This window comes from Macaca thibetana, chromosome 4 (genome assembly GCF_024542745.1).
Source record: "Macaca thibetana thibetana isolate TM-01 chromosome 4, ASM2454274v1, whole genome shotgun sequence".
In the NCBI taxonomy this organism is placed as follows: Eukaryota; Metazoa; Chordata; class Mammalia; order Primates; family Cercopithecidae; genus Macaca; species Macaca thibetana.
In genome coordinates, this window is record NC_065581.1 from 142,065,450 (window position 1) to 142,077,887 (window position 12,438).

Below are 12,438 nucleotides of genomic sequence, written 5' to 3' on the forward strand. Positions count from 1 at the left end.
GCAAATGAAACAGTATTCTTATTCTCCTCTTTGCCATATTCTATCCTCTTATTCAACACAGCCCCCAAAGAGGTAAAACCCTAATACTGTCTTTCAGCCAAATGTAGAAAAATGTCTTTTCCTGGGTGTCCAGAGAATGAACCTAACCTAACCCTGTTTATAATGTGTTTTTATGGCAATATGCTTTCTTTGTTTCAAATTACATGAAAACGACTTTGGGGCATGCCTCTTGGGTAAACTGCGGATCACTTGCAAATATGTAAATAAGAAATATTTGCTGAAGAATCCACAGATTGCCAGTGAAATTTGATTTCTTTCTCTAGAAAAAGCTGAACATCAAGAAAGAGAACCTCCGTCTATAAAAACAGGTGTTTTACCATTTTTGGTTTATATTCTGTCTTAGGTTCACTGTTTTTATTATATTCAAAAATTAAAGTAATGCATACAAGTGATTTTCACTGTGTTTCCTGGTAATGTGTGGTCCTGTGGTTTTGTAGTATAATCTAGTTTATCTGACCTAAGGGCAATATTGTTGTCAATCAAACATGGATTGCCAAATATGCAATTATGATAAGTAAAATTAACAAATTAGATTTGCTTTCATGATTCACAAGGTCCTTCCAAAATATTCAATATTTCACTGTTGTCAATATTAATATAATTTATCATACTAATGAAGTTGATTAACTGTTGATAATTTTAAAATATCCTATCAAATTACATAGGTTAAATTTCACAAATTGTGAATTTCAGCTTGATATATCCTCTTAAAAGAGAAGTTACCTTATTCTAAAAGTTAGCTTAATTCTTTTAAAATGTCATTCAGTTTTTATAATATGTAACACTTCATATGGTTCAAACACTGAGGCACATAGGAAGTTAACTGCAAAAATCTCTCTCTCTTTTTTTAAATTCTACCAGTTCTCATTTCAAAAATATCTGATAATTTCCATAGGTAATCACTGTTATTTCTTAATGTATCCTTCTAGCATTATCTATCTACCTGTACAAATATATATATATATATATGCCTCTTGTTTTTCTTACACAAATATTGACATGTTATAAATTATCCTGTCACTAGCTTTTTCTATTTCAGAATATATCTTGAAGCTTTTTTTATATCAGCACATAAAATATTTTATAAAAACACTATTTTATTGTGTATTTGTACATAGTTTACTTAATTAGACTCTAACTGATATATGTTAAAGTTGTTTTAAAGATCTCCCTTAATTTAATTAACAATATGTCTAGTTTTTTTATTTTTATGGGAAAAATTCTTTAAAGTAGAATTTTTTTTTTTTTTAGTAATAGGGTATATTAAATGTAATTTGTATAGATATTCCTAATTGCTTTCTACAAAAATGTATCAATTTGTATTCCCTCCATTAACAGTTAACATACTAGTTATTTGACTTAATTTTAGATGATTCAAAACTGCAATCATAGCTAAATCTTTTCTACTTTTTATGAAGAAATAGAACTTTAGATGTAAGATGACACAGTTAATGCTTTTAGTTAATATATTTTAGGCCAGGCGCGGTGGCTCAAGCCTGTAATCCCAGCACTTTGGGAGGCCGAGACGGGCGGATCACGAGGTCAGGAGATCAAGACCATCCTGGCTAACACGGTGAAACCCCGTCTCTACTAAAAAATACAAAAAACTAGCCGGGCGAGGTGGCGGGCGCCTGTAGTCCCAGCTACTCGGGAGGCTGAGGCAGGAGAATGGCGTGAACCCGGGAGGCGGAGCTTGCAGTGAGCCGAGATGGTGCCACTGAACTCCAGCCTGGGCGACAGAGCGAGACTCCGTCTCAAAAAAAAAAAAAAAATATATATATATATATACACACACACACACACACACACACACACACACACACACATATATATATATATATTTTAGAACACGTGTTATATTGGAAAAAAATAGAATGTCTTTATGATTTTTTTTACCTACCACCGATTCATTCTTGAGATTTTATAAAAGAGCCTTATTGTTCAACATACTGGATTGGGAGAGTTGGTATAAATTAACATTAATAATTAATATTGTGAGTATAAATTAATATTAATATGTATTCTAAAAGGACTGTGGTAGAATATATATTTTATGTCATTTCAGAAACAGTAAGAAGTTGAGATTTTTGTGAGCATTCATTAATATTGTATCAAATCAAATATGAAATTTACAGGAATAAAAAAAGAGACCAAGAAAGATTCCACACTTTCAGGCTTTACTGTTCTGTGGGAAACTCATTGGGAGAATGATTTAAAAATTACTAAAAATGCATTCCCTACTGTTCATTGTTGTTATATTTAGTCTTATTTTTACTGTAAAAAGCAAAAATAGGAAATATAAAGGGCTGATATATCGCCCATAGATAGAAAATTATCACTGATTTTCTTTTGTTATTTTTTCCTTTTTAGACAAACCAAAACCAACTCCAAGTAAGTGTACCATTTTAGAATTTTAAGAATGTCCTATTTCATTGTCTTAATTTCACAATTTCTTTGAGTTATGTATGAAGTTTAAAATGTATGGTGTGTTTGTTAATGTAATAGCCATTATACTATTATCATATAAGTGAGTCTGGTTGACAAAGGATATTGTGTGTACAGGCATACCTTGGAGACAAAAAGCACAACCAAAGGAAAATGGGGAGAGCAAGAAGCCATAGACCAATAAGCACATGAAGAGATGTTTAGTTACTCAAAAAATGCAATTCAAGGAAAATTAGATGTCATTGTACTGGCATAACTCAGGGATATTGCAGGTTTCATTCAGACCACCACAATAAATCACACAATTTTTAGTTTTCTCAGTGCACAGAAAAGTTATGTTTACACTATAGTCTATTAAGTGTGCAAGAGGATTATGACTAAAGAATGTACATAGCTTAATTTAAAAGTATTTTGCTGCTTATAATGTTAGTGATCATCTGAACCTTCAGCAAGTTGTAATACTTTTAGTGGTGAAAGGTATTTTCTCGATGTTGATGGGTGCTGACTGATGAAGGTGGTGGCTTCTGAAGGTTAGGGTAGTTGTGGTAATTTCTGAAAATAAGACAACAATAAAGTTTGGCACATTGACTCTTTCACAAAAGATTTCTCTGTAGTTCGTATGGGTATTTGACAGTATTTTACTCACAGTAGAACTTCTTTCAAAATTGGAGTCAATTATCTCAAACTTGGCTTCTGCTTTATCAGCTAAGTTTACGGAATATTCTAAATCCTTTGTTGTGATTTTGACGATGTTCACAACATCTTCACCAGGAGTAGTTTCCATCCCAAGTATCAACTTTCTTTTCTCATCCATGAGAAATAACTCCTCATCTGTTCAAGTTTGATCATGAAATTGAAGCAATTCAGTCACCACTTGTAATTCTTTTGTTGCTTCCACCACATCTGCAGTTACTTCTTCTACTGAATCCTTGAACCTCTCAAAGTCATTCATAAGAGTTGGAATCAATTTCTTTCAAACTGCTATTGGTACTGACATTTGGACTCCCTCTCATGAGTCAAAAATGTTCTTAATGGCATCTAGAGAGGTGATTCCTTTCCAGAAGACTTTCAATTTACTTTGCACAGATTCATTAGATGACTCACTATATATGACACCTACAGCCATATGAAATGTATTTATTAAGTAATAAGACTTGAATGTCAAAATTACTCCTTGGTCCCATGGGCTACAGAACGGATGTTGTGTTCACAGGCATGAAAACAATATTAATCTCCTTGTACAGCTCCATTAGAGCTCTTGATTGACCAGGTGAATTGTCAATGAGCCATAATATTTGAAAGGAATCTTTTTTCTTAGCATTAGGTCTCAACAATGGGCTTAAAACTGTCCATAAATCATTCTGTAAACGGATGTGCTGTCATCTAGATTTTGTTATTCCAGTGATAGACCATAGGCAGAGTAGATTTAGCATAATTCTTAAAGGACCTAGAATTTTCAGAATGGTCAATAAGCATTGGCTTCAACTTCAAGTCACCAGCTTCATTAACCTCCAACAAGAGAGTCAGTCTGTCTTTTGAAGATTTGAAGTCAGATACTGACTTTTCTCTCTAGCTGTGAAAATTCTAGGTGACATTTTCTTTCAATAAAAGGCTATTTGTTAAGTTGTTGTTGTTCTTTTAAAGAGAGGGTCTCACTCTGTCACCAGGTTGGAGTACAGTGGGGGATCATAGCTCACTACAGCCTCAAATTCCTGGGCTCAAGTGATCTTCCCTAGAAGGCTATTTTGTCTACCTTGAAAGCTTATTGTTTATTGTAGCCACCTTGGTCAATTATCTTAGCTAGATCTGGATAACTTTCTGCAGCTTCTAAATCAGCATTTGCTCTTTCACCTTGCACTTTTACGTTATGCAGGTGGCTTCATTCCTTAAATTTCATGAACCAACCTCTGCTAGCTTCCAACTTACCTTCTGCAGCTTCCTCATGTCTCTCAGCCTTCATAGAATTGAAGAGAGTTAGGGCCTTGCTATAGATTAGGTTTTGGCTTAAGGGAAGGTTGTAGCTGCTTTGATCTTCTATTCAGCCCACTAAAACTTTCTTTGTCTCAGCAATAAGGCTGTTTCCCTTTATTAGCATTTATGTCTTCACTGGAGTAACATTTAATTTCCTTCAGGAACATTTTCTTTGCATTCACAACTTGGCTAACTCTTTGGTACGTGAGGCCTCACTTTTAGCCTATCCCAGCTTTCAACATGCCTTTCTCACTAAACTTAATCATTTCTAGTTTTCGGTTTAAAGTGAGTGATGTGCAAGTCTTTCTTTCTTGTCAATACTTAAGAGGCCATTTTAGGTTCCTAACTGGTCTAATTTCAAAGCTATTGACTCTCAGGAAACAGAGAGGACTAAAGGAAAGTGAGAGGGACTGGTGAATGGCAGTCTGAATACACACATTCATTAAGTTTTACCACCTTATATGGGTGTGGTGTGTGGCACACCAAAACAATTACAATAGTAACATCAAAAATCACTGATCACAGACAACCATAACAGATATAATAATAATGAAAAATTTGAAATATTGTGAGAATCACCAAAATGAAACACGGAAATGAGAAGGAAGCAAACACCATTGGAAAAATTACACCAATAGGCTTAATCATATGGGGTTGCCACAAACTTTTAACTTGTAAAAAATGTGATACCTGAGAATTGCAATTAAGTGAAGCACAATAAAATGAGTATGCTTGTATTCCACTCATTAATCCTTGAACATGTATTTATTGAGCACATATTAGGTATATGACACTGGACCAGGACGTATGAGGGAATGCTTATCTTGTTTTCTGTTGATGTACCTGGTTTGCTAACACATTCACCATGATAATTAATACCTGTGCAAAAAAAACAAAACAAAACAACAATAAAAAAAAACCCAGTAATTGTATCTCTCTCTTGTCTACTTTCAATTGTTTGTTTAGACGTATTGAATAAACACAGTATGAAGAACCCTTTAACAGTTATTATGTGGGTTAAGAAAAATTAAGAGCACATATGTCCTCAATTTATTTAATTTTAACACATTAGCTTTTTATTTTCTAATTTTTTTAAAGCCCTGAGGTACATTTTATTTTGTAATTCAAAATCACTGGTGTTTCCTGGATGTTTTAATCAATAATAAAAATGCCATAGTAAACAATAAAACTGTTTATTTAATCCTATTAGAATACTCAGACTGTAACCTGGATTAAAAATTGAGTACTTCAATCCAAAGTGTATCTGGATGTTGTATTTATATGTTTTGATACCCAGAACTAACCTGTCTTCTGGACAACACATGACAGATTCCTTAATAATGCAGCTACAGTTTACTTCATAATGGATTCAATGCCAATTTTAAACATTAAGTACAGCCTTGAGGCTGGAGAAATTCTCTAGTATAGTTTGTATTATTGCTACTAATGTGAACACTGGTACCAAAATTAAGGGTTGAAAACCAAAACTAGAATGCTAATATGAAACATCATTATAAAGCCATTTAAAAATACTATATTTTTATGTAATATTATGTATTGTATACCTTCACTGTTTAAAAAATTTTTTTTTTTGAATTTTGAAAATAGCTACCCAAAATAGTTATGTAAGACTGATAAAACTGATATCACATTTATAGAAAACATTGACATTTTACGAGAGATATTTCTTAAACTATCAGAGAATTTTTATTTTCTGGAAATGTTATTATTTGAAATTATTTGTGATACAAAGTTTTTTAAAAAAACACTTGCCAGGTTATACTTAGAAATTTAATCTGTAAATTTACTGAAGGAACAAGAAGAAAGCATGGTTCTGTATGAGCATAGGCAAAAGGCAAATATAATTTTATGTCTTCTATCACTTATCAGACTGTAATCAACATGAACTGAGTTTGTTTTTGTTATACTTTTAATCTCATCCCATGACCACACTCAACTGCATTTCTAACAGCATCTTATAAATGAAGCTGCTTTAATAAATATTATATGAATGAATATTTGAATACATCAATGAAGATTAAAAATTTATGTAACAGATTTATAATTTGTAATTAAGAAAACGAGCCATAGAATTTAGAATTCATTAATTATATCATGTATGTTTTTCAATTTTTTATATTTCATTTTATTTTATTTTTAACTTGATAGGTACTTAGAAGTTGATGTATTTATGGGTACATGAAATATTTTTATATAGGCAAGTAAATGGGGTATCCATCACATTAGCATTTATCATATTTTTTGTGTTACAAACATTCTAATATTTTAGTTATTTTAAAATGCACACTAAATTATTGTCGACTCTAATCATCCTGTTGTTCTATCAAGTACTAGATCTTATTTATTCTACTAACCAATTCTATAATATTTAAATATACCATTTTAGATTAATTGAATATTTGTTCTATTTTTAAAATAGATGTCTAGTTACAGTTATCAGAAATATTAAGCATTAGTACATTTTCTTGCCATTTTGAGTATATGTGCCTATTGTAATTTGGGAGGAAATATCAGAAGATAAGTTTCAATTGTCTGCTACTGAATAAAAACCTATACTTTTTCTTTTATTTTTTTTCCTTTATTTCTACATTTTTTTTTTAAAGGAGCAACATCAGAAGTCACAGAATCAGGTAAATATTTACTTTTTCAGAGGAGATAAGATAGAGTTGTTGAAACGGTATGTAAATTTAAATTTCTAGCTGTGCAACATTTAGAAAATCCCTTAGCTCCTCAAATTCCAGATATTCTGTTCTACAGAACAGCATAATGACTTCCCTTGTATCACAAATAATTTCAAATAATAACATTCCCTTCCCTTCCTTACTTCCCTTGTTATAAGGAGTAAATGATGCAATATGTCCATTTTTACCACATACAAACTTATAAGTCACCGATTAAATATTGTTTTTCTTCTCACTTTTGTCTAAAAGGTGTAGCAAGAAAATTATCAATTTACCAAGACTGCTTTGAAAACTGGATCCATATTTTGCTTAGAAATATTATGTTACATTTTTATTGCTTTAATTCATTAGTTTACTTATGAATCCATCATGCCGGGCAAATTCTTATTTCCTAAAGGTAAAAATTTAACATGTAGTTGTTTTTCCTGTTGTTTCTAGTTTAAACTTTTAACAAAGGCATGGCTTATTCTAGCTTCTCCCTTCAAAGCATAAAAGAAAAGGGGAGGAGGTGGGCAAGAGGGTCATACCTGTAAGTAAACCGAGCTACTCAGGAGGGTGAGGAGGGAGGATCCCTTGAGCCCAGGAATTTGAGGGTACATAGAAAGACCCTGTCTCAAAAAATGAAGAAGAGGAATAGGAGGAGGAAAAAAGAAATAGGAGGAGGAAAAGGAGGAGGAAGAAGGTCATGTTTTTTAAAATGATGATTTCTTTTTTTTTTTTTTTCTTTCCCCCCTAGGGAAGAAGAAAACTGAAATATCTGAAAAAGAAAGTAAAGGTAAAGATGACATTTTAAGATATATACATCAAAGTAGCCACATAAACAGGAACAAAAATACAAAATTATACAGATTACATGATTTAAAAATAGTTGATGAAAATGAAGACACTGATTTTATAGCACATATCATAATTATAGTTCATCATGCAAAACATATAGGTATTGCATTTTTATTAAATATCTAAAAGGATCAGGAATGTAAAGCCGAAAGCAGGCTCTACCTGTTACTACTAAATTAAAGCTACAGACTTCTTTTCATATTACTACTGAACTGTGAAAACTGCCTACACAAAATTCAATTCCTCACCTTAAGAAGACTTGTTAATAAATATATTACTCTGATACAGAGAAAGTGGGAAAGATCTAAAATCAATACCCTAACATCACAATGAAAAGAACTACAGAAGCAAGAGCAAACAAATTCAAAAGCTAGCAGAAGACAATAAATAACTAAGATCAGAGCAGAACTGAAGGAGTGAGAGACACAAAAAACCCTTAAAAAATCAGTGAATCCAAGAGCTGTTTTTTCTAAAAAGATTAAAAAAATAGATAAACCATTAACCAGACTAATGAAGAATAAAAGAGAGAAGAATCAAATAGACACAATAAAAAATGATAAAGCAGATATCACCACTGATTCCACAGAAATACAAACTACCATCAGAGAATACTATAAACACCTCTACGTAAATAAACTAGAAAATCTAGAAGAAATGGAAAAATTTCTGGATACAAACACCCTCCCAGAACTGAACCAGAAGACGTCAAATCCCTGAATAGAACAATAACAAGTTCTGAAATTGAGGCAGTAATTAATAGCCTACCAACCAACCAAAAAAAAAAATCCCAGGACCAGACAGATTTACAGACAAATTCTACGTTCCACTAGAGGTACAAAGAGGAGCAGGTACCATTCCTTCTAAAATGATTTCAAACAATACAAAAAGAGGGACTCCTCTCTAACTCATTTTATGAGGCCAGCACCATCCTGATACCAAAACCTGGCAGAGACATAAAAAAAAAAAGAAAATATCAGGCCAATATTCCTGATGACCATTGATGCGAAAATCCTCAATAAAATACTGACAATACGAATCCAGCAGCACATTAAACAGTTTATCCACCACAATCAAGTCAGCTTCATCCCTGGGATGCAAGGCTGGTTCAACATACACATATCAATAAATGTAATCAATTACATAAACAGAACCAATGACAAAAAACACATGATTATTTCAATAGTACAGAAAAGGCCTTTGCCAAAATTCAACATCTCTTCATGCTAAAAACACTCAATAAACTAGGTATTGATGGAATTTTTATCAAAATAATAAGAGCTTCTTGTGACAAACCCACATCCAATAGCATACTGAATGGGAAAAAGCTGGAAGCATTCCCTTTGAAACCCTACAAAAGACAAGGATGCCCTCTCTCACCACTCCTATTTGACATAGTATTGGAAGCTCCGGCCAGAGCAATCAGGCAAGAGAAAGAAATAAAAGTATTGAAATAGGAAGAGAGGAAGTCAAATTGTCACTGTTTGCAGATGACATGATTGTATATTTAGAAAATCCCATCGTCACAGCCCCAAAACTCCTTGAGCTGATAAGCAACTTCAGCAAAGTCTCAGGATACAAACTCAATGTGCAAAATTCACAAGCAATGCTATACACCAATAATAGACAAACAGAGAGCCAAATCATGGTGAACTCCCATTCACAATTGCCACAAAGAGGATAAAATACCTAGTAATACAACTTACAAGGGATGCGAAGGACCTTTTCAATGAAAACTACAAAACACTGCTCAAGGAAATAAGAGAGGACACAAACAAATGGAAAAACATTCCATGCTCATGGATAGGTAGAATCAATATCGTGAAGATGGCCATACTGCTTAAAGTAATTTACAGATTCAATGCTATTGCCATAAAGCTACCATTTACTTTCTTCACAGAATTAGAAAAAAAAAAAATACTTTAAATTTCATATGGAACCAAAAAAGAGTCTACATACCCAAGACAATCCTAAGCAAAAACAACAAAGCTGGAGGCATCACACTATCTGACTTCAAACCATACTATAAGGCTACAGGAACCAAAACAGCATGGTTCTGGTACCAAAACAGAAATATAGACCAATGAGAACAGAGGCCTCAGAAATAACAGCACACATCTACAACCATCTGATCTTTGACAAACTTGACAAAAACAAGCAATGGGGAAAGTGAGAATTCACTGTTTAATAAATGGTGTTGGGAAAATTGGTTTGCCATATGCAGAAAACAGAAACTGGACACCTTCCTTATGCCTTATACAAAAATTAACTCAAGATGCATTAAAGATTTAAATGTTCTGGACGTGGTTGCTCATGCTTGTAATCCCAGCACTTTGGGAGGCTGAGGTGGGCGGATCATGAGGTCAAGAGATTGAGACCATTCTGGCCAACATGGTGAAACTCTGTCTCTACTAAAAATACAAAAATTAGCTTGGCGTGGTGGCACATGCCAGTGGTCCAGCTACTTGGGAGGCTGAGGCAGGAGAATCGCTTGAACCTGAGAGGCGGAGGTTACAGTGAGCCAAGATCGTGCCACTGCACTCTAGCTTGGTGCCAGAGTGAGACTCTATCAAAAATAAATAAATAAATAAAAATAAAATAAAACGGAAAACAAAGAAAAAGATTTAAATGTAAGACCTAAAACCATAAAAACCCTAGAAGAAAACCTAGGGAATACCATTCAGGACATAGGCATGGGCAAAGACTTCATGACTAAAACACCTAAAGCATTTGCAACAAAAGCCAAAATTGACAAATGGTATCTAATTAAATTAAAGAGCTTCTGCACAGCAAAAGGAACTATCATTAGAGTGAACAGGCAACCTACAGAATGGGTGAAAAATTTTGCAATCTATTTATATGACAAAGGAATAATATCTGGAATCTAAAAGGAACTTGAAGAAATTGACAAGAAAAAAATACGAACCCCATCAAAAAGTGGACGAAGGATATGAACAGACACTTCTCAAAAGAAGGCAAACATATTAAAAAAAGTTCATCATCACCAGTCATTAGAGAAATGCAAATCAAAACCACAATGACATACCATCTCACACCAGTTAGAATGGTAATCATTAGAAAGCCAGAAAACAACAGATGCTGGAGATGATGTGGAGAAATAGGAATACTTTTACAATGTTGGTGGGAGTGTAAATTAGTTCAACCATTGCGGAAGACAGTATGGCAATTCCTCAAAGATCTAGAACCAGAAATAGCATGTGACCGATACTTGGAAGCAACCCACATGTCCATCAGTGATAGGCTGAATAAAGAAAATTGGCACATATACACCATGGAATACTATGCAGCCATAAAAAAGAATGAGTTCATGTCCTTTGTAGGGACATGGGTGAAGCTGGAAACCATCATTCTCAGCAAACTAACACCGGAACTGAAAACCAAACACCGCATGTTCTCACTCATAAGTGGGAGTTGAGCAATGAGAACATATGGGCACAGGGAGGGGAACATCACACCCTGGGGCCTCTCTGGGAGTGGGGGTTAAGGGAAGGAATAGCATTAGGAGAAATACTTAATGTAGATGACGGATTGATAGGTGCGGCAAACCACCATGACACATGTATACCTATGTAACAAACCTGCAAGTTCTGCACATGTATCCCAGAACTTAAAGTATAATTAAAAATAAATAAGTAAATAAATTGCCATTACTATTTCTTCTACACAGAAAAAGCAGACATGAAGCATCTCAAAGAAGAAAAAGGTAATTTTTTAAAAGAATAAAAAAATAGAATGCAAAGCCCAGAAGCTAAAATATTTTAAGTCAAAATGTATTTATACCATATGAAAAAAAAAAACTTTTAAAAATGTATGTGATGAGTGCTAGCATGAGTAAGAGAAGAAATGTGGTAAGTAATTGGTGGATATCTAGTAACAGCAGTGTCAAAGAAGCAATGGATGTAAGTCAACCCACGCAAATAAGCATTGATTTGTTCTGCCACTGATGAGCAAGGTATAAAACGAATTACAGTGCTGCCATTTTTCTTAGCATTGGGTTTATTTATTTAGAAAACTACACCATATAATATGACAATTACTGATTTGAGTGTAATTATCATAAAGCTTACAAAGGTCTTAATTACCAAAGAGATAGTTTATTAGATCAGTAGGAAAGCATTCTTAGGCATATCAGAATTATTGTCAATGACAAAATAACTCATTTTGTTTATCTCCAAATCCAGTTAATCAGAATGACCCATTTTTCATAGATTCTAGTTAATTTTGTTCCTACATTCATGTTATACCTCTGTTTATAAAACAATGTCTAGTGCTAACATTTATTTTTGTTAGGTACCAGTTAGATAGAAAAAATTTTTGAAAACCACCTTGAGAAAATGTTTATAACACTTAAATTATCTTCATTCTTTAAAGCTCAGCATTGATGTGAGACAATTTTTATGGAAAT

The 12,438-nt window shown here is 33.3% G+C and overlaps 1 protein-coding gene across 20 annotated transcripts in view; it reads left to right on the plus strand.

Annotated features, from left to right (window-relative positions):
- Positions 1–12,438, plus strand: part of TRDN (triadin) — a 407,680-nt gene that overhangs the window by 355,131 nt on the left and 40,111 nt on the right. For all 20 annotated transcript variants that reach the window (XM_050788685.1, XM_050788686.1, XM_050788691.1 and 17 more), the window contains 5 exons: positions 324–368; positions 2,431–2,451; positions 7,101–7,127; positions 7,915–7,953; positions 11,701–11,736. In XM_050788685.1, coding sequence (XP_050644642.1) covers positions 324–368; positions 2,431–2,451; positions 7,101–7,127; positions 7,915–7,953; positions 11,701–11,736 — 168 coding nt within the window. The remainder of the gene's footprint in view (positions 1–323; positions 369–2,430; positions 2,452–7,100; positions 7,128–7,914; positions 7,954–11,700; positions 11,737–12,438) is intronic.